This window comes from Salvelinus alpinus, chromosome 32 (assembly GCF_045679555.1).
Source record: "Salvelinus alpinus chromosome 32, SLU_Salpinus.1, whole genome shotgun sequence".
In the NCBI taxonomy this organism is placed as follows: domain Eukaryota; kingdom Metazoa; phylum Chordata; class Actinopteri; order Salmoniformes; family Salmonidae; genus Salvelinus; species Salvelinus alpinus.
This window is the reverse complement of record NC_092117.1, coordinates 25,539,943-25,562,566: the sequence shown is the minus strand read 5'-3', so window position 1 is coordinate 25,562,566 and position 22,624 is coordinate 25,539,943. Positions and strand designations below refer to the sequence as shown.

General features: G+C 51.1%; 1 protein-coding gene across 2 annotated transcripts; it reads left to right on the top strand.

The window, feature by feature from the left end:
• The first annotated feature begins 337 nt into the window (after positions 1-337).
• On the top strand, positions 338-22,416 carry LOC139562297 (putative ATP-dependent RNA helicase DHX57). 2 transcript variants are annotated; one of them, XM_071379874.1, is made up of 24 exons: positions 338-423; positions 1,049-1,117; positions 1,270-1,503; positions 1,679-2,011; positions 2,407-2,598; positions 2,786-3,950; positions 4,214-4,335; positions 4,564-4,759; positions 14,608-14,732; positions 14,901-15,034; positions 17,480-17,534; positions 17,637-17,854; positions 17,979-18,095; positions 18,277-18,373; positions 18,519-18,692; positions 18,957-19,157; positions 19,440-19,716; positions 19,989-20,084; positions 20,354-20,437; positions 20,538-20,675; positions 20,798-20,872; positions 20,955-21,089; positions 21,207-21,407; positions 21,596-22,416. In XM_071379874.1, exons 3-24 carry the CDS (start codon positions 1,307-1,309, stop codon positions 21,737-21,739), a joined length of 4,476 nt encoding a protein of 1,491 aa, XP_071235975.1. In that variant the 5' UTR covers positions 338-423; positions 1,049-1,117; positions 1,270-1,306; the 3' UTR covers positions 21,740-22,416. The 2 variants fall into 2 exon arrangements, with proteins under 2 accessions (XP_071235975.1, XP_071235977.1); XM_071379876.1 differs by lacking the exon at positions 338-423 and adding an exon at positions 463-935.
• Positions 22,417-22,624: the final 208 nt, after the last annotated feature.

Below are 22,624 nucleotides of genomic sequence, written 5' to 3'. Positions count from 1 at the left end.
TGGTAGCTAGATAGCTAACTAGCCAGTAAAACTTAACTCCACGATGTACTTCACATCAACTGACCGTCAAGTACACCGTAGAGTTTTACTTGGCTAGCAACTCACCTGACATTTTTGTGATGCTTTGACAAGTTACTTAATGTTGAGTCATTAGCTGGCTTGCTAACTTTAGCTGTCTGTCTGGCTGTCAAGCCAGTCTACACATTTGGGATGTGTTGCTAGTTCAAACATGACTATATCTTACTCTCTTTTTTCGTGCTGGTCCAGCTGATTTTGTTGCACTCTGCACTTCCCTAAACGTTATGTTACCATGGCAACTCTAAAGTTATACAACTCTCACCGGAAAAAAAACTTTGACCTCTGATTCATTAACCAATGAGAGAGAAGCTGAATTTGCCGGTGAACCGATCAGCTTTGTGTCAGGTTTGTACATGTTCTTCGGTCTCTGGCTAAATAACCTGTTATTTGTTTCTCTTATGTATTTTTTTCCTCGACCGTTCGTAGATAGTACGTTTTTTTTAAGCAAAAGCTTTCACTTAATGCCCTCTTGCCCATAAAGAAATAAACAATGTGTTCTACCGACCTACCGGTAGCTAGGCTAACTATTTAGCTAGCTAACGTTAACATAGCATGGCTACTGACTAGCCATCTTCAGTACAAGCTGACTGTTAAGTGTACTGTTGAGTCATTCGAATCAATTATCTCGTTTGCCCACAACCCATTGCGTTTTATGAACTAAACACGATGTAAACGTGTTTTGTCAGCCAGAAAGAACAACTTTAGCTACCCGGTTCTCCCTTTTAAGGCACCGTCACCGTGCCTTGTATAATTATGGCCACCGGCGCCGTATGTGTCATTGAACTAAAAACTGAAGCCCAGAGTAGGAAGTGAAGTCAGCAACTGCAAAACAACCGAGTGCTACAGTAATACAAGAAGTATGTCCGGCGCATAATAACATAGTTACCTGGCAATGTGTTATGCTATTGAATAGTCAAAGGCTCGTTGCAAACTACATCTGGTATTAGACTGCATCTCTCTCTCTATACAGGTCGACTACAGTATCTTCCTCTCATTCAGCACAGGTCAGAAGCAGGTGTCAAATGCCATTGCATTGAAGGTATGTGTGGTGACTATGCACTTAGTTTTGTGTTGACCTTATTCATGAAATAGACACAAATTTTAACTCAAGATGCTTGCCAACCCTGAGCAGGGTTGACACCACAGCACTAATAATGTACCTCTTGATTTGTCTGCTTTTGTTCTCTTCAGGTGTGATTGTACTTTGGATTACAGAAAGAGACGTGAAATGAGTGGAAGAAGGAGGGGGCAGCCCAACAGAGGTGGAGGGCGATTTAACAAGCCCAGAGGAGGAGGAGGGAGAGGAAGAGGAGGAGGAGGAGGGGGAGGAGGAGGAGGAGGAGGAGGAGGTGGAAAGGCAGCTAGTGGTGGCTGGGATGACGGTGACGATTTCAGCCTTGATTTTGGACCCAGTCGCTCAACCAGGTACAGTGTAATTACATTTACATTTTAGTAATTTAGCCAACACTCTTATCCTGAGCATTCATCTTAAGATAATTAGTTAGCTACTAGAGTAGTCATGCTTGCTCTGATCCTTTGAAATGTGGAATAAGCCTGAATAATTAACTTATTTCTCTCATCTCTCTTTCTCTATCCACAGGCCCACCTCGGGCAGAGGAAGGGGTGGGAGCAGCCGGGGCAGCGGGGGTAGCAGCAGAGGTAGAGGAGGAAGGGGAAGGAGCACTGGTGGAGGGAGGGGTAGAGGTGGCGGAGATAGGGGTAGGGGAAAGGTTAATGGTAGGGGTTTACCCAAGTCCCTAATTAGCGAGAGACCTCGGCCTAGGCTGCTGGATGAAGACAGGCCTCGCCTCAGGCCTGAGATGATGGGCAACATGCCCATGCAGAAGATCTTCATGACAAATGAGAACCAGGAGCAGGTGAAAGAGCTGCTGAGAGAGCTGCAGACCCAGGACTACGACGACGAGCCATATGAGTGAGTTCTCAAAACATACTGTGAGAGACTGTCCACTGGGGTGCCTTTAGAACACTGGGGTGCCTTTAGAACACTGGGGTGCCTTTAGAACACTCCTTTAGGACACTGGGGTGCCTTTAGAACACTCCTTTGGGACACTGGGGTGCCTTTAGGACACTGGGGTGCCTTTAGGACACTGGGGTGCCTTTAGGACACTGGGGTGCCTTTAGGACACTGGGGTGCCTTTAGAACACTGGGGGACTGTATAATATTAGAATAATTGGTTTGTCTTCAGGGATGGTGTTTTCTTCTCGGCAGAGATTTGTTTAGTTGCACTGGGATGTATCAGGTGTCACCTTGTTGACCCGAATAGACTAATAACATCACGTGATCTTAACCCACCTGTCCTTTCTCAGTGAAGAAGATGAGTATGAGGAAGAGGAGGAGTATGATGAGCTGGATTACCGGGAGGAAGGGCAGTTCTGGAACACCCATGATGAGCCTGTTGAGAGTGCAGAGAGCCCCGTCTATGATCCTGACTCTGAGGATGAACGGCGGCCCACTCCCGAAGCAGTCATAGGACTGTTTGCCATAGGAAAGCTCTGCAGGTATCAACACCACTTAGATTCAGACTTAACCTTCTGTACCCATCTCAGCTCTAATGATATGTCAGGGTGGGATATTTAGTGACATTTTTTAAATTGTTTATGAAGGGGGTTGCTTCCAGTCATTTTGATGAATGTGTCATGTCTTGATGTGTCGTTTCTAACATCCCTCCCTCGGCGTTGTGTGTAGGTATGGTTTCGACCGGGAGCGCAGCAAGCAGGCCCTGGAGGCAGGTGTTGGGGAGGTGGGAGCAACCATGGAACAGCTGCTCCTCCAGGTCTTCTCCGAGCGCTACGGCCCCAAAGCTGTCTCCCCCGATGGCCTCCAAGGGGCGCCCATGGACGAGTGCCTCACCCAGAGACAGGAGGAGGCCTTGGCCCTCACCGCAATCTACGGCGACCGCTTCACCGAGCGCATCGCCAACAGCGTTTGGACTGTCACTTTGGACCCTGACTTCCTAGCCGACATTGCAGGAGGAAAACAAAACGCATCTGCTCGCACCGACGACTCCGTTCAAATTAGGGACGTCTGCAGCTTCTACCTAAAGGGTGCCGGCTGCAGGTTTGGAGCTAAGTGCAAGTATAAGCACCAGATGCCCACCAAGGGAACAGCTTCGGGCCCTCAAGACCCTGTGGGAGCCAGCCAACCTGGGTTCAGCAGCTACTCCTCTCCAGAGTATGAGCTGGAGGTCCGCTTCCCTAAAGGGAACCGCTACCCCTTCCAGGCCCCTGTCGTAGCCTTCAGCACTAACGATGAGACCATAGGGGCCGCAGCCAGGCTGAGTGTCACAGAGCATCTCTTCGGGGAGGCCTTGGCTGCAGCGAAGGAGGGTGAGCCCGTGGTCTACACCCTGATCACTTGCTGCGAGGACGAGGCCACCATGAAGGAGCTGCTGTCAGTCACGCATCATAAATACAGCTCCCTGCCCCCTGTGGTAGTGGCTCCACCCCCTGCTGCTGTTGCCATGACGAAGGGCAAGAGTGGGAGGAGCAACACGGCATTACATGTGGAGAGCAAGAGTAGTACGAACACCAACAGAACTACCCCAACTAACAGCACCGCCAACAGCAGAACTGCCCCAACTAACAACAGCACCGCCAACAGCAGAACTGCCCCAACTAACAACAGCACCGCCAACAGCAGAACTGCCCCGACTAACAGAACAAGCAGCCACAGGATACAGCAGGCCACAGAAGACTTGGAGGAGGAGGAGGATGATGAGGAAGAAGTAGTGGTTCCTGAGACCGAGAGCTATGTCAACCTGAGGAAGAAGATGGTGAAGAGACATGAAGAGAGGACAGGGAGCCAGCAAAAGGAGAACGCAAAACTGTGTCGAGAGTTCAGGACAAAACAGGTAGAGTAGAGAATGTACTTCATTCTGGGCTGTTACTACAGTACAGGAGGGACATGTAAACAGCCTGTCTTATGCTATTTAGCTCCATCTATTGGTGGTATGGGAGACTTGCGATTCATCAGTCCTGTCCAATACTAGTCATGGCCATATCCATACGCCTGAAAACATGTAGTCATGAAAAAGCTCGCTCCCTAATGATGATATGTGAATGTCTGTTCTGTTTTCTCCATCTAATCCCCTGTTGCTGTTCCTTTCTCTGCCAGTCATCCAGGCGCTTCACCTCCATGTTGCAGCAGAGACAGAAGCTGCCTGCTTGGAATGAGAAGGAGAACATCCTGGACCTGTTGGACAACTGCCAGGTGCTGGTGGTCAGTGGCATGACTGGGTGAGTCAGTGACAGGCCTGAGTACACTGCAGCACAGCACACTGTGGCCAATATGGAATATTTCTAGGACCATTTTCAGTATTTGCATCAATCTGGAAAGTAAAATCTAATAATTAGTTATAGACAATTGTTTGTGTGGAATGCCACAGATGTTACTAGAGATGTTGCATTTTCCAGTGTTCTGTGTTTGGTGTTAATATCTGGTGTCTTTGTGGTGGTCTTGTACAGGTGTGGTAAGACCACCCAGATCCCTCAGTTCATTCTGGATGCATCTCTGAGTGGGCCTACTGACCAGGTGGCTAACATCATCTGCACCCAGCCCCGCCGTATCTCTGCCATCTCCGTGGCTGAGAGGGTGGCACAGGAGCGGGCAGAACGCCTCGGTAACTCAGTGGGCTACCAGATCCGCCTGGAGACCGTCAGGGTCAGTGGAACTCAATGTTGTACACATGCTCACATGCATAACCTTGCATTCTAGTTAAAGCAGTTAAAAAAAAAAAAACTTGAATTACACTTGCTCCCTCTCTCCCATATTCCCCCCTCTATCTCTCATATCCCCCCTCTCCCTCTCTCATATCCCCCCATCTTTCTCATATCCCCCCCTCTCTCTCTATCTCTCATATTCCCCACCTCTATCTCTCATATTCCCCACCTCTATCTCTCATATTCCCCACCTCTATCTCTCATTTGCCCCCCACCTCTCTCTCTCTCATATTTCCCCTCCACCTCTCTCTCTCATATTTCCCCTCCACCTCTCTCTCTCATATTTCCCCTCCACCTCTCTCTCTCTCTCATATTTCCCCCCCACCTCTCTCTCTCTCTCATATTTCCCCCCCACCTCTCTCTCTCTCATATTTCCCCCCACCTCTCTCTCTCATATCCCCCCCCTCTCTCTCTCTCTCTCTCTCTCTCTCTCTCTCTCTCTCTCTCATATCCCCCCCCCACCTCTCTCTCTCATATTCCCCCCCCACCTCTCTCTCTCTCATATTCCCCCCCCACCTCTCTCTCTCTCTCATATTCCCCCCCCACCTCTCTCTCTCTCTCATATTCCCCCCCCACCTCTCTCTCTCTCTCTCATATTCCCCCCCCACCTCTCTCTCTCTCTCTCATATTCCCCCCCCACCTCTCTCTCTCTCTCTCATATTTTCCCCCCACCTCTCTCTCTCTCTCTCATATTTTCCCCCCCACCTCTCTCTCTCTCTCATATTTTTCCCCCCCACCTCTCTCTCTCTCTCTCATATTTTTCCCCCCCACCTCTCTCTCTCTCTCTCATATTTTTCCCCCCCACCTCTCTCTCTCTCTCTCATATTTTTCCCCCCCACCTCTCTCTCTCTCTCTCATATTTTTCCCCCCCACCTCTCTCTCTCTCTCTCATATTTCCCCCCCACCTCTCTCTCTCTCTCTCATATTTCCCCCCCCACCTCTCTCTCTCTCTCATATTTCCCCCCCCACCTCTCTCTCTCATATTTCCCCCCCCACCTCTCTCTCTCTCTCATATTCCCCCCCCCCCCCCACCCCTCTCTCTCTCTCATATTTCCCCCCCCCCCACCCCTCTCTCTCTCTCATATTTCCCCCCCCCACCTCTCTCTCTCTCATATTTCCCCCCCCACCTCTCTCTCTCTCATATTTTCCCCCCCACCTCTCTCTCTCGCTCTCATATTTCCCCCCCACCTCTCTCTCTCGCTCTCATATTTCCCCCCCACCTCTCTCTCTCGCTCTCATATTTCCCCCCCACCTCTCGCTCTCATATTCCCCCCCCCCACCTCTCGCTCTCATATTCCCCCCCACCTCTCGCTCTCATATTCCCCCCCCACCTCTCGCTCTCATATTCCCCCCCCACCTCTCTCTCTCGCTCTCATATTTCCCCCCCCACCTCTCTCTCTCTCTCATATTTCCCCCCCCACCTCTCTCTCTCTCTCATATTTCCCCCCCCACCTCTCTCTCTCTCTCATATTTCCCCCCCCCCCACCCCTCTCTCTCTCTCATATTTCCCCCCCCCACCCCTCTCTCTCTCTCATATTTCCCCCCCCCACCTCTCTCTCTCTCATATTTCCCCCCCCACCTCTCTCTCTCTCATATTTTCCCCCCCACCTCTCTCTCTCGCTCTCATATTTCCCCCCCACCTCTCTCTCTCGCTCTCATATTTCCCCCCCACCTCTCTCTCTCGCTCTCATATTTCCCCCCCACCTCTCGCTCTCATATTCCCCCCCCCACCTCTCGCTCTCATATTCCCCCCCCACCTCTCGCTCTCATATTCCCCCCCCACCTCTCTCTCTCGCTCTCATATTTCCTCCCCCACCTCTCTCTCTCTCTCATATTTCCCCCCCACCTCTCTCTCGCTCTCATATTCCCCCCCCCACCTCTCTCTCTCGCTCTCATATTCCCCCCCCCACCTCTCTCTCTCTCTCTCATATTCCCCCCCCACCTCTCTCTCTCTCTCTCTCATATTCCCCCCCCACCTCTCTCTCTCTCTCTCATATTTCCCCCCCCACCTCTCTCTCTCTCTCTCATATTTCCCCCCCACCTCTCTCTCTCTCTCTCATATTTTCCCCCCCACCTCTCTCTCTCTCTCTCATATTTTCCCCCCCACCTCTCTCTCTCTCTCTCATATTTTCCCCCCCACCTCTCTCTCTCTCTCTCATATTTTCCCCCCCACCTCTCTCTCTCTCTCTCATATTTTCCCCCCCACCTCTCTCTCTCTCTCTCATATTTTCCCCCCCACTCTCTCTCTCTCTCTCTCATATTTCCCCCCCCACCTCTCTCTCTCTCATATTTCCCCCCCCACCTCTCTCTCTCTCATATTTTCCCCCCCACCTCTCTCTCTCGCTCTCATATTTCCCCCCCACCTCTCTCTCTCGCTCTCATATTTCCCCCCCACCTCTCTCTCTCGCTCTCATATTTCCCCCCCACCTCTCGCTCTCATATTCCCCCCCCCCACCTCTCGCTCTCATATTCCCCCCCCACCTCTCGCTCTCATATTCCCCCCCCACCTCTCGCTCTCATATTCCCCCCCCACCTCTCTCTCTCGCTCTCATATTTCCCCCCCCACCTCTCTCTCTCTCTCATATTTCCCCCCCCACCTCTCTCTCTCTCTCATATTTCCCCCCCCACCTCTCTCTCTCTCTCATATTTCCCCCCCACCCCTCTCTCTCTCTCATATTTCCCCCCCCCACCCCTCTCTCTCTCTCATATTTCCCCCCCCCACCTCTCTCTCTCTCATATTTCCCCCCCCACCTCTCTCTCTCATATTTCCCCCCCCACCTCTCTCTCTCGCTCTCATATTTCCCCCCCACCTCTCTCTCTCGCTCTCATATTTCCCCCCCACCTCTCTCTCTCGCTCTCATATTTCCCCCCCACCTCTCGCTCTCATATTCCCCCCCCACCTCTCGCTCTCATATTCCCCCCCCACCTCTCGCTCTCATATTCCCCCCCCACCTCTCTCTCTCGCTCTCATATTTCCTCCCCCACCTCTCTCTCTCTCTCATATTTCCCCCCCACCTCTCTCTCGCTCTCATATTCCCCCCCCCACCTCTCTCTCTCGCTCTCATATTCCCCCCCCCACCTCTCTCTCTCTCTCTCATATTCCCCCCCCACCTCTCTCTCTCTCTCTCTCATATTCCCCCCCCACCTCTCTCTCTCTCTCTCATATTTCCCCCCCCACCTCTCTCTCTCTCTCTCATATTTTCCCCCCCACCTCCTCTCTCTCTCTCTCTCATATTTTCCCCCCCACCTCTCTCTCTCTCTCTCATATTTTCCCCCCACCTCTCTCTCTCTCTCTCATATTTTCCCCCCCACCTCTCTCTCTCTCTCTCATATTTTCCCCCCCACCTCTCTCTCTCTCTCTCATATTTTCCCCCCCACCGCTCTCTCTCTCTCGCTCTCATATATTTCCCCCCCACCTCTCTCGCTCTCTCTCTCTCTCTCTCTCTCTCTCTCTCGCTCATATTTTCCCACCCACCTCTCTCTCGCTCTCATATTTCCCCCCCCACCTCTCGCTCTCATATCCCCCCCCCCACCTCTCGCTCTCATATTCCCCCCCCACCTCTCTCTCTCGCTCTCATATTTCCCCCCCCACCTCTCTCTCTCGCTCTCATATTTCCCCCCCCACCTCTCTCTCTCGCTCTCATATTTCCCCCCCCACCTCTCTCTCTCGCTCTCATATTTCCCCCCCACCTCTCTCTCTCGCTCTCATATTTCCCCCCCCACCTCTCTCTCTCTCTCATATTTCCCCCCCACCTCTCTCTCTCTCTCTCTCATATTTCCCCCCCCACCTCTCTCTCTCTCTCTCTCTCATATTTCCCCCCCCACCTCTCTCTCTCTCTCATATTTTCCCCCCCACCTCTCTCTCTCTCTCATATTTTCCCCCCCACCTCTCGCTCTCATATTCCTCCCCCCACCTCTCGCTCTCATATCCCCCCCCACCTCTCGCTCTCATATTCCCCCCCACCTCTCGCTCTCATATTCCCCCCACCTCTCTCTCTCGCTCTCATATTTCCCCCCCCCCCATCTCTCTCTCTCTCTCATATTTCCCCCCCACCTCTCTCTCGCTCTCATATTCCCCCCCACCTCTCTCTCTCTCTCTCATATTCCCCCCCCACCTCTCTCTCTCTCTCTCATATTCCCCCCCCACCTCTCTCTCTCTCATATTCCCCCCCCCACCTCTCTCTCTCTCTCTCATATTTTCCCCCCCACCTCTCTCTCTCTCTCTCATATTTTCCCCCCCACCTCTCTCTCTCTCTCTCATATTTTCCCCCCCACCTCTCTCTCTCTCTCTCATATTTTCCCCCCCACCTCTCTCTCTCTCTCTCATATTTTCCCCCCCACCTCTCTCTCTCTCTCTCATATTTTCCCCCCCACCTCTCTCTCTCTCTCTCTCATATTTTCCCCCCCACCTCTCTCTCTCTCTCATATTTTCCCCCCCACCTCTCTCTCTCTCTCATATTTTTCCCCCCCACCTCTCTCTCTCTCTCATATTTCCCCCCCCCCCCACCCCTCTCTCTCTCTCATATTTCCCCCCCCCACCTCTCTCTCTCTCTCATATTTTCTCCCCCCACCTCTCTCTCTCTCATATTTCCCCCCCCACCTCTCTCTCTCTCTCATATTTCCCCCCCCCCCACCTCTCTCTCATATTTTCCCCCCCCACCTCTCTCTCTCTCTCTCATATTTCCCCCCCCACCTCTCTCTCTCTCTCTATATTTCCCCCCCCCCACTCTCTCTCTCTCTCATATTTCCCCCCCCACCTCTCTCTCTCGCTCATATTTTCCCCCCACCTCTCTCTCTCTCGCTCATATTTCCCCCCCCACCTCTCTCTCTCGCTCATATTTTCCCCCCCACCTCTCTCTCTCGCTCATATTTTCCCCCCCACCTCTCTCTCTCTCTCATATTTTTCCCCCCCACCTCTCTCTCTCTCTCATATTTCCCCCCCCCCACCCCTCTCTCTCTCTCATATTTCCCCCCCCCCACCTCTCTCTCTCTCTCATATTTTCCCCCCCCACCTCTCTCTCTCTCATATTTCCCCCCCCCACCTCTCTCTCTCTCTCATATTTCCCCCCCCCCACCTCTCTCTCATATTTTCCCCCCCCACCTCTCTCTCTCTCTCTCATATTTCCCCCCCCCCACCTCTCTCTCTCTCTCATATTTTCCCCCCCACCTCTCTCTCTCGCTCATATTTTCCCCCCACCTCTCTCTCTCGCTCTCATATTTCCCCCCCCACCTCTCTCTCTCGCTCATATTTTCCCCCCCCACCTCTCTCTCTCGCTCATATTTTCCCCCCCACCTCTCTCTCTCGCTCATATTTTCCCCCCCACCTCTCTCTCTCTCGCTCTCATATTTTCCCCCCCACCTCTCTCTCTCTCGCTCTCATATTTTCCCCCCCACCTCTCTCTCTCTCGCTCTCATATTTCCCCCCCCACCTCTCTCTCTCTCGCTCTCATATTTCCCCCCCCACCTCTCTCTCTCTCGCTCTCATATTTTCCCCCCCACCTCTCTCTCTCTCGCTCTCATATTTTCCCCCCCACCTCTCTCTCTCTCTCTCTCATATTTCTCCCCCCCACCTCTCTCTCTCTCTCTCTCATATTTTCCCCCCCACCTCTCTCTCTCTCTCTCATATTTTCCCCCCCACCTCTCTCTCTCTCTCTCTCATATTTTCCCCCCCACCTCTCTCTCTCTCTCTCTCTCTCATATTTTCCCCCCCACCTCTCTCTCTCATATTTTCCCCCCCCACCTCTCTCTCTCTCTCTCATATTTTCCCCCCCACCTCTCTCTCTCTCTCTCTCATATTTTCCCCCCCCACCTCTCTCTCTCTCTCATATTTTCCCCCCCACCTCTCTCTCTCTCTCTCTCATATTTCCCCCCCCCACCTCTCTCTCTCTCTCATATTTTCCCCCCCACCTCTCTCTCTCTCTCTCTCATATTTCCCCCCCCACCTCTCTCTCTCTCATATTTCCCCCCCTCTCTCTCTCTCTCTCATATTTCCCCCCCCACCTCTCTCTCTCTCTCTCATATTTTCCCCCCCACCTCTCTCTCTCTCTCTCTCTCTCTCTCATATTTCCCCCCCCACCTCTCTCTCTCTCTCTCTCTCTCATATTTCCCCCCCCACCTCTCTCTCTCTCTCTCATATTTCCCCCCCCACCTCTCTCTCTCTCTCTCTCTCTCTCTCATATTTCCCCCCCCCCACCTCTCTCTCTCTCTCTCATATTTCCCCCCCACCTCTCTCTCTCTCTCTCTCTCATATTTCCCCCCCCCACCTCTCTCTCTCTCTCTCATATTTTCCCCCCCACCTCTCTCTCTCTCTCTCATATTTTCCCCCCCACCTCTCTCTCTCGCTCTCATCTCTCTCTCTCTCTCTCTCTCTCTCGCTCATATTTTCCCCCCCACCTCTCTCTCTCGCTCTCATATTTCCCCCCCCACCTCTCGCTCTCATATTCCCCCCCCACCTCTCTCTCTCGCTCTCATATTTCCCCCCCACCTCTCTCTCTCGCTCTCATATTTCCCCCCCCACCTCTCTCTCTCGCTCTCATATTTTCCCCCCCACCTCTCTCTCTCTCTCTCATATTTTCCCCCCCACCTCTCTCGCTCTCTCCCTCTCTCTCTCGCTCATATTTTCCCCCCCCACCTCTCTCTCTCTCGCTCATATTTTCCCCCCCACCTCTCTCTCTCTCTCTCTCATATTTTCCCCCCCCACCTCTCTCTCTCTCTCTCATATTTTCCCCCCCCACCTCTCTCTCTCTCTCATATTTTCCCCCCCCACCTCTCTCTCTCTCTCATATTTTCCCCCCCACCTCTCTCTCTCTCTCTCATATTTCCCCCCCCCACCTCTCTCTCTCTCTCTCTCTCATATTTCCCCCCCACCTCTCTCTCTCTCTCTCTCTCATATTTCCCCCCCCCACCTCTCTCTCTCTCTCTCATATTTCCCCCCCCACCTCTCTCTCTCTCTCTCTCATATTTCCCCCCCCACCTCTCTCTCTCCTCTCTCTCTCTCTCTCTCATATTTCCCCCCCCACCTCTCTCTCTCTCTCTCATATTTCCCCCCCACCTCTCTCTCTCTCTCTCTCATATTTTCCCCCCCCACCTCTCTCTCTCTCTCTCATATTTTCCCCCCCACCTCTCTCTCTCTCTCTCATATTTTCCCCCCCACCTCTCTCTCTCTCTCTCTCCCTCCCTCTCTCTCTCTCGCTCATATTTTCCCCCCCATCTCTCTCTCTCGCTCTCATATTTTCCCCCCCCACCTCTCGCTCTCATATTCCCCCCCCACCTCTCTCTCTCGCTCTCATATTTCCCCCCCACCTCTCTCTCTCGCTCTCATATTTCCCCCCCACCTCTCTCTCTCGCTCTCATATTTTCCCCCCCACCTCTCTCTCTCTCTCTCATATTTCCCCCCCACCTCTCTCGCTCTCTCTCTCTCTCTCTCGCTCATATTTTCCCCCCCACCTCTCTCTCTCGCTCTCATATTTCCCCCCCACCTCTCGCTCTCATATTCCCCCCCCCCACCTCTCGCTCTCATATTCCCCCCCCACCTCTCTCTCTCGCTCTCATATTCCCCCCCCACCTCTCTCTCTCGCTCTCATATTTCCCCCCCCACCTCTCTCTCTCGCTCTCATATTTCCCCCCCCACCTCTCTCTCTCGCTCTCATATTTCCCCCCCCACCTCTCTCTCTCGCTCTCATATTTCCCCCCCCACCTCTCTCTCTCGCTCTCATATTTCCCCCCCCATCTCTCTCTCTCGCTCTCATATTTCCCCCCCCCACCTCTCTCTCATATTTCCCCCCCCACCTCTCTCTCATATTTCCCCCCCCACCTCTCTCTCTCTCTCTCTCATATTTCCCCCCCCACCTCTCTCTCTCTCTCTCATATTTCCCCCCCCCACCTCTCTCTCTCTCTCTCATATTTTCCCCCCCCACCTCTCTCTCACTCTCTCATATTTTCCCCCCCACCTCTCTCTCACTCTCTCATATTTTCCCCCCCACCTCTCTCTCACTCTCTCATATTTTCCCCCCCACCTCTCTCTCTCTCTCATATTTTCCCCCCCACCTCTCTCTCTCTCTCTCTCATATTTCCCCCCCCCACCTCTCTCTCTCTCTCTCATATTTTCCCCCCCACCTCTCTCTCTCTCTCTCATATTTCCCCCCCACCTCTCTCTCTCTCTCTCATATTTCCCCCCCCCACCTCTCTCTCTCTCTCATCCCCCCACCTCTCCTCTCTCTCCCCCCCCCTCTCTCTCTCTCTCATATTTTCCCCCCCACCTCTCTCTCTCTCTCTCTCATATTTTCCCCCCACCTCTCTCTCTCTCTCTCATATTTCCCCCCCCACCTCTCTCTCTCTCTCATATTTTCCCCCCCACCTCTCTCTCTCTCTCTCATATTTCCCCCCCACCTCTCTCTCTCTCTCTCTCATATTTCCCCCCCCCACCTCTCTCTCTCTCTCTCATATTTTCCCCCCCCACCTCTCTCTCTCTCTCATATTTCCCCCCCCCACCTCTCTCTCTCTCTCATATTTCCCCCCCCCACCTCTCTCTCTCTCTCATATTTCCCCCCCCCACCTCTCTCTCTCTCTCTCATATTTCCCCCCCCCACCTCTCTCTCTCTCTCTCATATTTCCCCCCCCACTCTCTCTCTCTCTCTCTCATATTTTCCCCCCCACCTCTCTCTCTCTCTCTCTCATATTTTCCCCCCCACCTCTCTCTCTCTCTCTCTCTCATATTTTACCCCCCACCTCTCTCTCTCTCTCATATTTTACCCCCCACCGCTCTCTCTCTCTCTCTCATATATTTCCCCCCCACCTCTCTCGCTCTCTCTCTCTCTCTCTCTCTCTCTCTCTCTCTCGCTCATATTTTCCCCCCCACCTCTCGCTCTCATATTCCCCCCCCCACCTCTCGCTCTCATATTCCCCCCCCACCTCTCGCTCTCATATTCCCCCCCCACCTCTCGCTCTCATATTCCCCCCCCACCTCTCGCTCTCATATTCCCCCCCCACCTCTCGCTCTCATATTTCCCCCCCCACCTCTCGCTCTCATATTTCCCCCCCCACCTCTCTCTCTCGCTCTCATATTTCCCCCCCCACCTCTCTCTCTCGCTCTCATATTTCCCCCCCACCTCTCTCTCTCATATTCCCCCCCCACCTCTCTCTCTCATATTTCCCCCCCCACCTCTCTCTCTCATATTTCCCCCCCCACCTCTCTCTCTCGCTCTCATATTTCCCCCCCCACCTCTCTCTCTCTCTCATTTTTCCCCCCCACCTCTCTCTCTCTCTCTCTCATATTTCCCCCCCACACCTCTCTCTCTCATATTTCCCCCCCACCTCTCTCTCTCTCAAAAATTCCCCCCCCCCCACCTCTCTCTCTCATATTTTCCCCCCCACCTCTCTCTCTCTCTCTCATATTTCCCCCCCCCACCTCTCTCTCTCTCTCTCTCATATTTTCCCCCCCACCTCTCTCGCTCTCTCTCATATTTTCCCCCCACTCTCTCTCTCTCTCTCTCATATTTTCCCCCCACCTCTCTCTCTCTCTCTCTATATTTTCCCCCCCACCTCTCTCGCTCTCTCTCTCTCTCTCTCTCTCTCTCATATATTTCCCCCCCACCTCTCTCTCTCTCTCTCTCTCTCATCTCTCTCTCATATTTTCCCCCCCCACCTCTCTCTCTCTCTCTCATATTTTCCCCCCCACCTCTCTCTCTCTCTCTCATATTTTCCCCCCCACCTCTCTCTCTCTCTCGCTCTCATATATTTCCCCCCCCCACCTCTCTCTTTCCCCCATGTGTGTGTCTCTCTCTCCCTCAGTCTGCGGCCACCAGGCTGCTGTACTGCACCACAGGAGTTCTACTGAGGAGGCTGGAGGGGGAGGCAGACCTCACAGGGATCTCTCATGTCATAGTGGATGAGGTGCATGAGCGCACAGAGGAGAGGTGAGATATCAAACACATACACACTGTGAGATACTTATTAGTATGCATAAGCACGAAAGCTAACAGCATACAGACTCGCTCACTATCGTGCTAGTAGCCTCCCCGTGCTTTTGACCACTGTCTCTTTCGCTCTCGCTCTCTCGCTTTCCCTCCGTCCCTCTCCCTCAGTGACTTCCTCCTGTTGGTGTTGAAGGATCTGATGGTCCAGCGACCAGACCTGAAGATCATTCTGATGAGTGCCACCCTCAACGCTGACCTCTTCTCCCAGTACTACAACAACTGTAACACCATCCACATACCAGGTACTGATACACACCCTCTACCCCAGCACACACCGTCCACATAACAGGTACTGATACACACCATTTACCACAGCACAAACCGTCCACATACCAGGTACTGATACACACCCTCTACCCCAGCACACACCGTCCACATACCAGGTACTGATACACACCATTTACCACAGCACAAACCGTCCACATACCAGGTACTGATACACACCCTCTACCCCAGCACACACCGTCCACATACCAGGTACTGATACACACCATTTACCACAGCACAAACCGTCCACATACCAGGTACTGATACACACCCTCTACCCCAGCACACACCGTCCACATACCAGGTACTGATACACACCATTTACCACAGCACAAACCGTCCACATACCAGGTACTGATACACACCCTCTACCCCAGCACACACCGTCCACATACCAGGTACTGATACACACCATTTACCACAGCACAAACCGTCCACATACCAGGTACTGATACACACCCTCTACCCCAGCACACACCGTCCACATACCAGGTACTGATACACACCATTTACCACAGCACAAACCGTCCACATACCAGGTACTGATACACACCCTCTACCCCAGCACACACCGTCCACATACCAGGTACTGATACACACCATTTACCACAGCACACACCGTCCACATACCAGGTACTGATACACACCCTCTACCCCAGCACACACCGTCCACATACCAAGTACTGATACACACCCTCTACCCCAGCACACTCTGTCCACATACCAAGTACTGATACACACCATTTACCACAGCACACACCGTCCACATACCAGGTACTGATACACACCCTCTACCCCAGCACACTCTGTCCACATACCAGGTACTGATACACACCCTCTACCCCAGCACACTCTGTCCACATACCAAGTACTGATACACACCCTCTACCCCAGCACACTCTGTCCACATACCAGGTACTGATACACACCCTCTACCCCAGCACACTCTGTCCACATACCAGGTACTGATACACACCCTCTACCCCAGCACACTCTGTCCACATACCAGGTACTGATACACACCCTCTACCCCAGCACACTCTGTCCACATACCAGGTACTGATACACACCCTCTACCCCAGCACACTCTGTCCACATACCAGGTACTGATACACACCCTCTACCCCAGCACACTCTGTCCACATACCAGGTACTGATACACACCCTCTACCCCAGCACACTCTGTCCACATACCAGGTACTGATACACACCCTCTACCCCAGCACACTCTGTCCACATACCAGGTACTGATACACACCCTCTACCCCAGCACACTCCGTCCACATCCTTGAAGACTCAAATCAAATTTTATTGGTCACATACACATGGTTAGCAGATGTTAATGCGAGTGTAGCGAAATGCTTGTGCTTCTAGTTCCAACAATGCAGTAATATCCAACGAGTAATATAACTAAACAATTTCACAACTACCTTATACACACAAGTGTAAAGCTGCTGCGCCTTCTTCATCACTCTGTCTGTGTGGTTGGACCATTTCAGTTTGACCGTGATGTGTACGCCGAGGAACTTAACTTTCTACCCTCTTCACTACTGTCCCGTCGATGTGGATAGGGGGGTGCTCCCTATGCTGTTTCCTGAAGTCCACGATCATCTCCTTTGTTTTGTTGAGTGTGAGGTTATTCTTGGGAACAGGAACAATGGTGGCCATGTTGAATGGTGGCATGTGGGAACAGCAGACTGGGATAAGGATTGATTGAATATGTCCGTAAACACACCAGACAGCTGTTCTGCGCATGCTCTGAGGACGCGGCTGGGGATGCCGTCTGGGCCTGCAGCCTTGCGAGGGTTGACACGTTTAAATGTTTTACTTACGTCGGCTGCAGTGAAGGAGAGCCCGCAGGTTTGATAGTGGGCCGTGTCAGTGGCACTGTGTTGTCCTTAAAGCGAGCAAAGAAGTTGTTTAGTCTGTCTGGGAGCAAGACATCCTGGTCAGCGACGGGGCTGGTTTTCCTTTTATAGTCCGTGATTGACTGTAGACCCTGCCACATACCTCTCGTGTCTGAGCCGTTGAATTGCGACTCCACTTTGTCTCTATACTGACGCTTAGCTGGTTTGATTGCCTTGCGGCGGGAATAGCTACACTGTTTGTATTCGGTCATGTTTCCGGTCACCTTGCCCTGACTAAAAGCAGTGGTTTGCACTTTCAGTTTTGCGCGAATGCTACCATCAATCCACGGTTTCTGGTTTGGGAATGATTTAATAGACGCTGTGGGTACGACATCGCCGATGCACTTGCTAATAAACCCGTTCACCGAATCAGCGTCTTCATCAATGTTGTTGTTCGCTGCAATGTGGAACATATCACAGTCCACGACTCTTAGCGTATTTAGGGCAAGGTGTATAACAAAGTGTATAGTTAGACCAGTCAGTAGTTACGTCACGATCTCTTGTGTTTCCCAGGACGCACTTTCCCTGTTGACCAGTTTTTCCTGGAAGATGCAATTGCCAAAACCCGGTAAATATCGCACTCCCAAACCTGAAATATTGTACCATAAACACAAGGTGTTGTTTCTGTTCTTCAGGTTTGTTTGACCTGTACATTCTACTCTCCTCCCAGGTATGTGATTGAGGATGGCAGTCCGTTCATGCGCTCGGGCGGGGGGAAGGACAAGTCCTCATCAGGCAGTAAGGGGGTCAGAGGGGGGGCCAAAGACCCCGTGGACCAGCTGGGAGACGACATGTGGTCCTTCATGAACCTCCAGAAAAAAGACTTCATTAAAGACTCCATCCCTGACCAGCAGCTCAGCCTGCAGGAACTCACTGTCCGATACAAAGGTTTCTGATCTCCCCTCTGCCAAATACACCACACTGTCTGAAATGGAACCCTATTCCCTATATAGTGCACTGCTACTTTGTCTGCGAGGAGAATGTTAATCAGGATGTTTTTGTTTGTTTAAAGACACCAAGAAATCTGTCTTGAAGACCATATCTGCCATGGACCTGGATAAGATCAACATGGACCTGGTGGAGAGTGTGCTGGAGTATATTGTGGACGGGGACCACAGCTACCCTCCAGGTGAGCGAGCACTACAGACATAATTATTACTAGGAATGACAGATGGATAGTTGCACAGTAAAGGTGTAGCAATATGATTTCAATTGAGTTAACATTTGGCCATGCAGTTATGCAGTACCTGTGTGTTAATACTCCTGTACCAACATTAACAACACAACCTTCCCTGTCCTGCTCTGTCCAGGTGCTGTGTTGGTATTCATGCCGGGCCTGGCTGAGATTAAGACTCTTTATGAGCAGCTCCAGTCCAACAGGATGTTCAACAACCGGAACAGAGCCAGGTAAGGAAATACATAGCCACTGTACTGGATGAGATTCTGATTTGTGTGGGATTGTGATGGGTTTAGGTTTTCTACAGGTGTGTTTGTGGTACAGCTGTAGATGGGTTATGTTTGTTGTGGATATAGTTGTGTGTGTGTGTCCCAGGTGTGTGGTGTACCCACTCCACTCGTCCCTGTCTAACGAGGAGCAGCAGGCTGTGTTCAAGCGTCCACCAGAGGGCGTCACAAAGATCATCATCTCCACCAACATCGCTGAGACCTCCGTTACCATCGACGACGTGGTCTACGTGGTAGACTCAGGCAAGATGAAGGAGAAGAGGTACTATAACCTCTGACCTCTAAACCCTCTGATGTCTTTGTGTTCCAATACGCTCAACTGGTTTCCTTTACAGTCAAATTCTAATGAGAGCACATTGGATAAGTTCAAACTCTGTTAATGGGTACAACTCATATATTCTCTATACTAACCTCTCGTAAGGAGGGGACCAAGTACTTGATAACTGTGCCTGTGAGGATGCTTATAAAACACATTGGACCAGATGGTATGTGAGTGTTATTTCGCTGACTCAGTCTGTCCCCTCAGTTACGACGCCTCTAAGAGCATGGAGAGCCTGGAGGAGTCGTGGGTGTCCCGTGCCAACGCCCTGCAGAGGAGAGGGCGAGCGGGCCGCGTGGCCTCAGGGGTCTGCTTCCATCTCTTCACCAGCCACTGCTTCCAACACCAGCTGGCAGAGCAGCAGCTGCCAGAGATCCAGAGAGTCCCCTTGGAGCAGCTCTGCCTCAGGTAATCAGAGCAGAACAGGATTCATGTCCCCTAACTACAGCACTGTGCCTCTCGTGGCGCTCTCAACTGACCAATTAGGTGTTATTTATTCATGTACCGGGTACTGTCTCATGTAGATCCTTATTTAACCACTGACAGTCATTCATTTGAACCTTCCCTGCATTTTCAATGTAGGAACTCATGATGTGTTGTCACCAATGTAAACATTTTCACTTGGAGATTTCCCAAATGCCCTCTTTCTCCAACTCCATCTCTGTCTTTATCCCCACTTCCACCTCTCAGGATTAAGATCCTGGATGTGTTTGCGGAGCGGCCATTGGATTCTGTGTTCTCTCGGCTCATTGAGCCCCCGGCCATGGGCAGTCTGGATGCGGCCAAGCAGCGTTTGCAGGACCTGGGGGCTCTGACTGCCGACGAGAAGCTCACCCCTCTGGGCTATCACCTGGCCTGTCTGCCTGTGGACGTCCGCATTGGCAAACTCATGCTGTTTGGTGCCATCTTTCGCTGCCTGGACCCTGCCCTCACCATCGCTGCCAGCCTGGCCTTCAAATCCCCCTTCGTAAGCCACCTCTAACTACCATTTGTGGCTCTGAGCCTACCAATGGTCTTGGGAATGAGTAGAAACGTTAACTGAAAAGAAAGGAACAATAATTAAGAATTGTCACTGTGAAGTGTGAACTCCTGTGATTCACTCTGTGAATGTTGAAAAGGAAAGAAAACATTTGTTTTTCACAGTCGCAAGTCTCTCTCCTGTGTTCTCACCCCTCTCCTGTGTCCTCTCCTGCTTCCTTCTTTCTCTCCTCTCCTGCGGTGTGTTCTTCCTGTGGCCAGGTGTCTCCTTGGGATAAGAGGGAGGAGGCCAATGAGAAGAAGCTGAATTATGCCCTGGCCAACAGTGACCATCTGGCCCTGCTGCAGGCATACAAGGTGCTGTGCTGTACATACTGGATAGACCTGAACCACTCCACTGTGTATCCTCTAACCATGTCATCCATATTGACATGCCATAACACTCACTCAATACTGAAATGTTAGCTGAACCAGCTATGGAAAAATTGCGTTTGCCTTGAGAAACAGATCAACAGGTTCTGAGTGGCAATGCAATATTTAGAACCATCTAAAACACAGAGTAGCTATACATACGATCTGCAGTGGATATGTCACTGTCTAAGGTAATATGTGTTGCCGTTGCACAGGGCTGGTGTGGTGCAGCCAAAAACGGGAATCAGGCCGGGTTTCAGTACTGCAGAGAGAACTTCCTGTCTAGCCGGGGCTTACAGGTGAGATACTCTTCTGTGGCATCGTCTCCTGACAGGTGGCATTACTACCATGTTTTGTACAGTACTTGCAAGAGTCTGAGATGTGCTTTTTGGTGTGCAGGAGATAGCCAGTCTGAAGAGGCAGTTTACAGAGCTGCTGTCTGACATTGGCTTCGTCAAGGAGGGACTGAAGGCTAGAGTCATTGAGAGAATGGCTGCCAAAGGGACTGATGGTATAATGGAGGCTACGGGCCGTGAGGTAGGATGTTTTATTGAGAAATATATATCTAAGAAATCTCCATTATATAAATCCTGCATTGCTATATAAAATCTGTTCATAAATCATTAAGTGAATCATTTCCCCCTTTAACTCTTGGACAGGCCAACCTCAACTCTGACAACATCAGGTTGATGTCTGCCATGCTCTGTGCTGCCCTGTATCCCAATGTAGTACAGGTGAGCCTTCACCCATCCAGCATGATCAACAGCTCAGTCCTTGTATGTGTACCTGAGCTAAGCCAGTGTTTCCCTGTGCTAGGTGAGGTCTCCTCATGAGAAGTTCAAGCAGACCAGTAAAGGAGCGGTGAAGATGCAGCCCAAAGCAGACGAGTTGCGCTACATGACCAAGAATGACGGCTGTGTCCACGTACACCCCTCCTCCGTCAACTACACGGTAACACACAGCCTCATGAATAAAGTACAGAGACAACCACTAGTCTTTTACAGTAACTAAACAACCACACAATAGATACCATGTTAGTTTGTGTGTGCCTGTGTGTGGTGGTTTCAGGTGCGCCACTACGACAGCCCCTACCTGGTGTACCATGAGAAGGTGAAGACAAGCCGTGTGTTCATCAGAGACTGCAGCATGGTGTCGGTGTACCCCTTGGTGCTGTTTGGGGGGGGACAGGTCAACGTGGAGCTGCAGAAGGGAGAGTTCGTCATCTCCCTCGACGACGGCTGGATCCGGTTCGCCGCAGCATCGCACCAGGTCAGCTGATTGGTTATCACTCTCAGAATGACGATTTAAGATCCTGACCTGGCTACCTGGCCCCTAGTTATAGCCTGGTCAGTTCACGTGTTCAGGGCAGGGGGAACTGGGCCATTATAATGAGTAATAAGCTCTTCGTCAATCAGCTCTGTGTTCCTGACGGCAGTATCTTCTGTGTGTGGCTGCAGGTGGCAGAGCTGGTGAAGGAGCTGCGCTGGGAGCTGGACCAGCTCCTTGAAGATAAGATCAGAAACCCCAGCATGGACCTGTGTACTTGTCCGAGAGGCTCCCGTATCATCCACATGATCGTCAAGCTCATCACCACCCAGTAAACCACCCGGCTCCCCTCCATTACACACCCAGCACTTGTCTTTAGATGAATACTTTGCTCCCCACCTCCAGTCTTACAGTACATTGGATCAAGTCTTATTGGTGGTAGCATTGCAATGATACAAGTGCTGCTGAACAAGCATACAGAAATCACTGTTTTTGCTGTCATAGGAAGTGCAATAGATTTGGCAGAGTTGATTGTTAAATTTGAACTGAATTGCTAAAAAGGTTATTTAACTGAAATGGTAATTTGCCATTGATTGTGTATATATATTTTGGCCACATTTCCTGTATATATGGAAAACTCAAGTTGCGTTTTATTATAGGTTGTGCCTTTCTTGCACACAACTAAAAATAGCATTTGAGTCCATATTGGATTCCCGTACTGAAAATGGTTGCACATTTATGCTTTTGTGTGTATTTAGATATAACTAATGCATGATTGACTGAAATGTAAATAGAGCTCTAAGAGCTTCTGCATTATTGTCTTTCTGTACATTTATATAGATAAAATTAACACGCTGATGTAAAAATCATGCCATCACTATTAAAAGGGCTCATTGAAATGTAGACAATTTGGTAAAAAGCTGCCAAAGAATTTATAAACAATGTCTCATCAGCTTCAGTGACTAACTTTAGTCTGATGAATATTACAACTGAAAATAAAACAAAAAAATAAGTTGTGTGGGTGAATTTATGTAGTCCTTTTTAGTTGTTCAATTGTTTAAGCACAATCACGTTGTAGACATTGTGAAGTCTTCCACTTTATATCTACATTTTGCTGTATTAAAAGTTGACACATTTTTAAAGGCACAATGCTGTCAGACTTGATTTTCCCTGTGTTTTTATATATTTTCACACTCAGGTTGGAATAACCAGCTAAGACA